Raw genomic sequence first — 9,380 nt, 5'->3', positions numbered from 1 at the left:
AAGAAGAAAGAAGAAGAAAAGAAAAATTAGACAGGATAGCTTAGGAGGTGTCTTTTTCACAATCTACAGGTAAAAATGCCTAATAGAACAGGATGTTTTCAAGGAATAAACACACCGTCTTAAAGGCAGTGGAGATCTCCCCACATCCATTCACACCATGAGAGAAAGAGAGCTGCAGCAAACATGAAAAGGTTTAGCGAAACAGAAGACTTTCCTGGGTCTACAGTTTAGGCCTTGCCTAAATGAGATTGGCCCATCAAAGAGTTTCCTTCTGGTGGGCTGACACCTGGAACTTCAGTTGCCACCCACTGCTTCTTTGGCTTGGTCAATGGCAAAGACTTCGTATCTATCAATATTTTAAATTAATGTTAGAAAGTAAGGCATACTTTTTAAAAATTTCTTTAGTCCACTATGTAGTTGTAGTTGCGGGACGTCTATATTTATTCAGTGATGGCCAGACAAGACAGGTCCACCGACTTGGAACCTGATCTTATTTATTCAGGAGAGCTTAATTTCAGGTTTGTTTTTCTAGCCAGTGTACATTCTATGTCTGTTGATTTTTGATGTTGTTTAAGTAATAGATTGTTCAGTCATTAAAGGGCTTACTGTGCAAGCATGAGAACCTGTTCAGATCCCCAGCAGCCATGGAAAAAGCTGGGCCTGGAGGTATACACCTATAATTCTAGTACTGGGCAAGTAGAAATGGAAGGATTCCCTACAATTGCTGGCCAGTTAATCAGTGAGTTGAGGGAATTTTTTAAAGAAGTAAAGTGAGAGCAGAGGAGGAAGATAGCTAACATTGGCTTTTACCCTCCATATGCACATCATAGTTGTGTATGTGGTACCCTCCCTTCTACATACTCATGCTTGCATTTGTGTGCACATGTGCACACATACACACACACACACACACACACACACACACACACAAGCTCAGTTGAGGTATGCCCAGTTTATTTAGTATGTTTATAGAGTTGCATAACCAAAAGCACAAGTTTAGAAGACGTTTTCACCTAGAAAGAAAAACATAACTTTTCACTGTTACTTCACTGTTACCTTCGAGTCTTCCACCAGCTTCCAGTGCTGCTCAGCCACTAACCACCTAGTTTCTGTTGATTTGTCTATTCTAGATGGGAAATAAATGCAGTCATGCAAGCATGCTCTTTTGTGATTGTCTTTCTTCATGTAAAAGAAAGGTGCTGTCAAGGTTTACCCATTTTGTGTCATGTTGTGTTTGCCTTTTTATGCTGATGTATCATACATGATTGCTTGGCTAGGCCTCATTTTATTCATCTACTTGTCCTTGGATGAGTCTTTTGGTTTTTCAGGACTGTTGTAAATATGCTACTTTGACTAAACCTGTGTGGCTTTCTCTTGGGTTTCAGTTATTTGTTCTACTTAGTAGAGTTTGGATGACATGTACTTTCACTAGCAGACTTTCAGGGCTCCAGTTTCTTCACTAGCAGTTCTCTTGTCCTTGGTGAGCCTGGCTCCCTTTCCATCAGATGCTTTACATGGCTTGCTTCTGCCTATAGCCGAGACTCTGTTGGAAGACAGCTAAGCTTGGATGGCATATCTTGGGAAGTCTCAGCACTTACAGAGTCATTTTATATTGAAAATAGAAAAAGATATTTCTATCACATTCTGCTCGAAACATCTAGATATTGAAGGTGGGCAAGGTTAGAGTCTTTGCAAAAGAATTGCACAGGCTAACTTAATGATGTGCAGCTGTTGACGTTCTTCTTCCTGCCTATACCCTTTCTGTCTACCAGATATGTAGGATGTATGACATTGTGTATTTCTAGTCATTTTAACTATGAATATATTCATCCACTTTACCCCATCTTGAAGTTCAAGTAGTTCTATTATGAGGTGTTCTTTAAACTTTTAGATGGCTGTGCTAAATTGTCTTACATATAACGTTAAAGGACAACCACCTCTGTTGTGGTTGGCCAGACACTATTCTAGTGTAACAGAGTACACTGGCATTTTATAAAAATCTTTGACTTTCATAGCTTAATTCCTGAAATAACATTTAACTGCTATAACCTTTTATGCAAATAACAGGTTCAAGTTGTGTTTTAATTTGTCTTTATTTCTTGGGATTATTGTAATGTTACTTTTTTGACTCTATAGATAGGCTGTTGTCTTCTGAACTTTTATTTTGCTTCTTACTAAGTTAATATAAATGTCTTTTTTATTTTAGACCAAGCTTCAGTGGCTCTGTGAGGAGCTCAAGGAGAGAGAAAGCCGAGAGAAGAACATGCGGCAGCAGTTGGTGCTCTGCCGACAGGAGCTCAGGGACCTGACGGAGCACAAGGAGTCTGAGCTCCTGTGCCTGTTCGAGCACATCGAGAGGCAGGAGCAGCTTCTGGAGGAGTTCCACCAGGAGAAGAGAGGTGGGTCCCCATGCTCCCTCTCCTCCTCCTCTGTTTTCATGGGACTCTGGGGCTGGAAAAATCCTTACTGGTACTTCTTCACAGAGGACTTTTTCAAAATTGGTCTCTCTCTTTACCTCTTGAGTTCTCATCTTTCTTCTTTCTGAAATTATCAGAGCGAGCTGTTGGTTCCTGAGACATTTCCTTTGGCCAGTGTCCTCTTTTGTATTTTCAAGATATATCTGTGCAGTGAGTGTCAGAATTGACTTGGTAAGACTCTCTCTTCTCCCTGATGAAAAGATTGAAGTAAAATATCCATTCATTCAACAAATATTTGCTTTGTATTGGGGAATCTCTCCCTGGTGGTAAGAGCATACCAATGAGTAAATTAAGGAAAGGTCCTTAATTCGGCTTACGTCATACTTGCTTGGGTGGCAGAAAATGAACATGACAAATAGATGTACACATTGTAGGAGGTGTAAGATCCCTGGTGAAAATAATGGGCTAAGAAAGGTAGAGTGTGGAAGAATAATGGCAAAGTCAAAGGTTGCACAAAATTGGAAAAGTACATGTATTCGTCATAACAGGAAAAAGAAAAATGATGCCTGAAATCCATGAAGTCCAGTCTGGTTGTCCTTAAGCCATTGCTTTATTGCCTTATTGATGAACTTTATTAAGAACCACATGAAGCTTGTTGTAGTATCCCCTTAAGAAAATGTGACAATGCCTTTTCAGAGTATTCCTTTTAAGAATAACCTCATTTTCTAGTTTTATATGCAAGGAAAGATTAAGTGTTAAAGGGTAAATCATATCTTAATAGTGTTATGTGGATGCTTGCCCATCCAGCCATATTTGGAGGACTGTTGCTCCAGGCCAGTTCAGTATTATTGGCTGTAGCTACAAGAGATGTCAAAGGGTGCTTTTCTGGTTTTCTTAATGACTGACAGTACAATTCCAGTGCTGGCTATGGACGTTTGAGACCATAGCTGTATATATTTTCTGTGCTTTAGGTAATATTCCCTAGTTAACACTAGATTACAGATCAACTTTATTGTTAGTGAATAGTATTTGACCCTGTCACTATTTTCTGTGTTCAGATTAGTGTGGCATTCAAAATCCAAAGAAGAAAATATTTGTACACATAGCTTTGAAAGGAAAACTACTACTGAGATATAAAAACGGGAAATTGTCTTGTAGCCTCTGAGAACGTAAGACCTTTGTAACAGAGAATAATTTCTCAGTTTGTTTTTAGTCAGTGTCTGTTAACATAAAATGCAAGTGGCAGGCAGCAGAGGGAGTAACCACTATCTCCTTTTTGTGTTCAGCTCAGAGATTGAGAGTTCTGTCTTAGTCATAGTAGCTGTAGTTGGGGCAAGCATCGAGACGCTCCTTACCCAGATGTGTCACTGCTGGTTGTCTCAATGCATGCCCAGCTTGTACAGACAGGAAATGTATTAGGTGGATCGTGTATCCACTGGCACATGGAGACGTGGAAACATGGAAGTTTCATGGAGGCTGTGGTTCATAAATGTTTGCATACTGCTGTATTTCCATTGCTAGAGCACTGTGCACAGTAGGCATGCCAAGTCTTTTTAGTCTGCAAGCAGACAACTACATGCATGAAACAACATTACTAGAAATGGTATAATACTAACCGTTAGTGAAAGAAAAACGTAATTTTAAAAAAGAAGCCTAATTGTGAGTTATATTTTAGTTTTGTAAAGAGATATTATCTGATCATTAACCCAAACTTTTTTCCATTTTGAATTTCTTTGCTAATTTATTAAGCAATAATGATAATTAAGCAATACAGATATGGAAGACAAATCAGACTGATTAGGTAATTGAATGGCATGGTTTCCATTTGTTTAGTGACATTCTGGAATAGCTAACAATATCTGTCATTGTGGTATTTCAGTTCCCTGTTTCATTGTACAGTAGTAGTAGTCCCATGATTTACATCTTTCTTCCTTCCTTATCACATTCTCGAAGAGATTTCTAACTCATTAGGGGCACTATACTATAGTTAATAATTGTGGCCCCCACTCTGTTTTATGATTTGACTTGCCTATTGTAACATAAAAAGTTTCGCGAACAATGAGGACTACTGAGAACTCAAGTACAATGGCAATGGGTTTTTGATCCTACTGCACGTACTGTCTTTGGGGGAGCCTAGGCAGTTTGGATGCTCAACTTACTAAACCTGGATGGAGGTGGGGGTTTCTTGGACTTCCCACAGGCCAGGGAACCCTGATTGCTCTTCAAGCTGTTGAGGGAGAGGGACTTGATCGGGGGAGGGAGAGGGACTTGATGGGGGAGGGGCAGGGAAATGGGAGGCGGTGGCGGGGAGGAGGCAGAAATCCTTAATAAATAAATAAATTAAAAAAAAAATTTCAAAAAAGGTGAAAAAGACAAATCTCCGAAGTAAATTGGGAGCATGGGGGTCACAGGAGAGGGGAGCAAGGGAGGGAAATGGAGAAAACTTTATAGCTCAATAGAAACAATAAAAAGAGGGAAAAATCCCCCAATGCTAGAAATGCAAACAACATTAAAACTGTTGAGTTTTACAATGGCCTTAGTTTCTAAAAGCTAAATGGGTATAACTTTTAGGCTGTTGTGAATTTATGAGCACAGAAAAACTTCAGTGTAAATATAAGTATTGGCTAGAAGTCGTCACAATGTAAAGGCTGAAAAGATAACAGGGAGTCAGATCAGAGTGGATGACCTCAAAAATAAAGGCAGGGAAATGAGTCTTCGGGAAGTCAAGGCTAAAGGAGTTAGTTATAAAGTGTTTTCCATGACCCTTTTAGCTTTTTAAACACACGAATCTTTTATGCAGATTGACTTATGACAATAATGTGCATAGGATTTTCTTTATTACACTGTCAGCTTGTCAGGATTTATGATTTTTACATACTAAATGATTTTGACTTTGTGTAAGCTCAAAAAAAGAATGACTATGTACATAGGCTCAACATACAGTGGAGTATAGATGGAATGAGTTTGTAGACAGTGATAGAAGGAATGAGAGGTGGCCGCTGGATTTTCACTTAGGATACTACCCTCTCTCCTTTGGTTTCTGGAGACTGTCTCACTATTCCAGCCTTGTGTAGCCTGGAACTCAGACCTGCAAACTAGCCTGGCAACCAACCTGTATCATTCTTACTCAATATATCTATATCTATTTTTTTTTTAATTTTAAAATTTCATTTTACATTACAACTCCTGTTCCTTATTGAACTTGCTTAACAGAACACCCGAATTACAGAGTTTCATGTTGCCCTGCCTTATCTTTGTATATTCTTGGCAAGATCAGGTTTTGGTGTTTGGTTGTTTTGTTTTTCAGATAATTGTTTCTCTACCTCCGTGGGTGGAGTTTCTCTGTGTCCCAGAAGCCGCTTCACAAACAACCACTCTGAGGCTTATATTAACTACAAATGCTCAGCTGATATTTCAGGCTATCATTTATCAAGGGTTACTAGCAAACCCTTACATTTAAATTAACCCATATTTCTTATTTATGTTTTGTCACCTGGTACCTTTTCTCAGTATAGCATGTTCATTTTGCTTCTCCCTTTGTCTGCTCATGACCTCTGAGACTCCCATGACTTCCCCCGCCCCCCATCCTCCTAGGTTGGTTGTCCCGCCTATAATTCCTGTCTGGATACTGGTCAGTCAACTGTTTATTACCAATGAGAGCGCCAAGTTTTCACAGTGTATACGATAAACACTTCTGAGCTGATTTTAGTGTGAGATCTCTCTATGCTATTTCTGAAACTGATGGGTGATGGCTGAGCAGAAGATAAGTTCCTAGAACTCAGTTTTGAGACAGAGAGAGATTAAGGCAGGGTCCACCAACTGTAAGCCTTTTCTTTATCACATAGACTAACAGTGAAATTCTTTTTGAGTTTTGTTTGCACATTATTAATTGGCTGTCCAGCCACACTTACCCGTTGTATTACTTGCCAAATTTTGCCAGTTTTTGAAAATTGTCATTAGTCAAAGAAAAATGTATAATAATGATATTTATAGAAGACTAATTATTGTTGCTTAGTTCAAAGAAAAGCAATATTTTGTTTTTTGTTGATCATTCCTATTGGGGAAACTGGGAAATGTGTTATGGAATAGTAGATAATAAAGAATAAATTTTCTACAATAAAATGCACGAGGGCGATAAGAATGAGCTAGAGTAAACCCAGACTCATTAACTGGATTACAGTGACCCACAGGGTCAGACAGACAGACAAGCCAACAACATTTGCCTGTAATTCAGGATAGAATTTATTAAGAAGCAGCACTTTGAGTTTTCTTCAGAACTGACATAAAGAGTAAATGAAAGAAAGGTCAATAAGGCTGCTAGAAGAAGGATGGGGTTAGAGTATAAAATTAGAAAAGATAAATTGTGTGGGAACCCCTCCTAAAAAAAAGACAACCACATGAATACTGAATTTCACATTGTATTTTTCATGTAATAGTAAAATAAAACAAATTTATATTTTTATATTGAAATGTCAGCAAGTGTTTGAGCTCTCTGTTGACTTGCTAAATGATCACTGGAAATTAGCAGTAAAGTCCTCATTGAGAACCCAAATGTGTAAGGTGCCATTTGATTTCATTTTTTTAGTATGTGTCTTAGTTGTTAATGTGAACATAAAATGATTTAAAAGGTTTTCATAGCTTAATGTTAGGTATTTTTCTTTCCCATAGAGTCTGATAAAAACTGGTTTGTTTTATTTGTTTGGGAAATTTGTTACCAGTAATTAGAGTTGATGACAAAGAAATCAATTTACCTAAGTTCTTTTTATTATCATGCATGTTATTAATGATTAATTATTGTTATATTATTAAGCATTAAGCTGCTTTTGGATCAAGATAATTTAATGTGTTAATTATTGTGTGGTACCACAGATGTTGGGTTGGAAATGAATAGATTGATAATGATTTACTGTTCAAATTTTTGCACGTTTAAGTAGAAAGTAGGCCTCATGGTACCAGATCAAGAGATGTGTCAGTAAGTAACGGCCTTCTTGTTATCTTAGAGTGTATGAGAATTTATGATCTCAGAATCTCTGAAGTCAAAAGTATATTATAGAACTAATAGTGGTACCCTCCCTGTTTTGATGTGTGACTATGTGAAAATCTCTGTTTCTGTGTTTTTATTGTTCTGTTTCTACAAGCTCAGCCTCTCTGGATTCAGTGCTGTGATGATGGATGGTCTGTGTCCATTTTCTGTAAGTTACTATTTGGTAAAACTTCCCAGAACTCTCTGCAAGATTTCAGCAATAGCTTCCAGTTAGCTCTTTATCTGTTCTCAAGTGACCTGGCAATCCTGCCCTTCTCTGTGAAGTGGGCTTTGTATAGTCTCCCATTGCCTCAGCCAATTAAGACCTTAAAATTAGGCTTTGAGGAACCCTGCCCATGCTTCCAGAAACATAATAGCGCTACTTTCATTGAAGGAGATGAGAAGTGTTTAAGTTTGGCCAGTGAACAAAGCAAGGATAAAAACAAGTGCGAAAATCATAATTAGCCCTGAATATTTTAATGCAAAAAGGGTATCAGTTTTTGGACACTATTTCACCATTATGTTAGATTTTCCTCCGTAATTTATAGTTCACAGTTTTTCCCCTTGCTTCTTATAGGAGCAATTAAGTTATAGAATAAGACATTTGGAAAAGGATATTACATCCTTCCTTTGGAAGAAAATAGCTTTGCTGTGTTCTGTTAGGCACGAGTCAAGGCATTTCTGTTGCTGTAAGCCTGAGTAAAGTTCTAGAATGTAAGTTCTTTAGAGACTCTCTCTTTGATTTGGCAGTGAGCGTGTGTTTTCTCATGGGTTTCGAGCACACATGCATTTCTGTTGTTATGAGTGAACACCCTCATCTCTGTTTGTAATAGAGTGACGGACGCCTTTGTGGGCTCCTCCTTTGAGGATCCCGTCATTTTGCATTGATGAAATTTTTTGCTCACCCTACCATGCTTGATTGGTATTGTCGTTTGTAAAAACTTAAGGAAGAAGTAACTGAACCCTCAACTGTCAAAAGAGCTCCCCCCTCCCTCCTCCCTGCTTTGGCTTGTTTGTCTGTTGTGAACCAGAGAGGGATGACAAGATATAGGATCCAGTTTCAAGAGCAAAAGTATCCAGGAAACTTGTTTTGTTTTATGATACTGACATTGCACCCATAGCCTTCCTTACACATAGGAAGTTAAGAGTTCTATGACTAGGCTACATCCAAGACTCATGGAAGAAAATTACATAAATTGCTTGCTTATTTATGAACATTCTGCCTCATAGATAAGAAATGCTTCAAATAACTTATTTTTTCATTAGATTGAGAATGGCAAATTATATTATCCCTGACATACTAAGTATATTTGCTATGTCTTTTCTTTGTGAATATTAGACTTCAAAGAGCAGAGGTAGTTCTTTGGTTTTGTGTTGTTTTGGAGAATTTATAAAGTATGTGCTACCCCAGTGATGAGGGCTTGGCATCACATGACTGCTAAATATGTGTTCTACCACATTGATCCTGCCTGCAGCATGGCAAGATGCTGCTTCCCAGCAGTGCTACTGTGATGATTCTAATTAGATGTTCTTTATGGCTTAAGACACTCTACACATTGAACAACATGTAGCTGTATGTCCTTATCCCTGAGCTCCAGTGGTTCCTACTATGCTTGGATTAAGAAGCATGTTCTCTCCCATTCATAATGGGTCACCTTGCCTTGCCCAGCCTTAATACATGGGGAGGTGCCCACTCTCATTACAACTTGATATGCCATGTTTTGTTGATACTCATGGGATACCTACCCTTCCCTAAACAGAAACGAATGGGGAGTGGATTGGGGTGGAAACAGAGGAGGGTGTGGCAGGGGTACTTGGAGGAGAGGAGGAAGGGAAATACTTCAGCCGGGATGTAAAATAAATACAAAATTTATTCAAAAAAAGGAAATAAACTCTTAATAGTATAATGGCAAAAAAAGTGGGAAAGTGTGTCCTCTTAA

General features: G+C 38.4%; 1 protein-coding gene across 1 annotated transcript in view; it reads left to right on the top strand.

Moving 5' to 3' along the window:
- Positions 1–9,380, top strand: part of Cep128 (centrosomal protein 128) — a 367,524-nt gene that overhangs the window by 166,543 nt on the left and 191,601 nt on the right. The window contains exon 19 of the mRNA XM_013346846.1: positions 2,207–2,399. Coding sequence (XP_013202300.1) covers positions 2,207–2,399 — 193 coding nt within the window. The remainder of the gene's footprint in view (positions 1–2,206; positions 2,400–9,380) is intronic.

Source organism: Microtus ochrogaster, chromosome 1 (genome assembly GCF_000317375.1).
Source record: "Microtus ochrogaster isolate Prairie Vole_2 chromosome 1, MicOch1.0, whole genome shotgun sequence".
NCBI classification, from domain to species: Eukaryota; Metazoa; Chordata; class Mammalia; order Rodentia; family Cricetidae; genus Microtus; species Microtus ochrogaster.
Note: the sequence above shows the minus strand (reverse complement) of the source record. Positions and strands in the feature narration are given on the sequence as shown.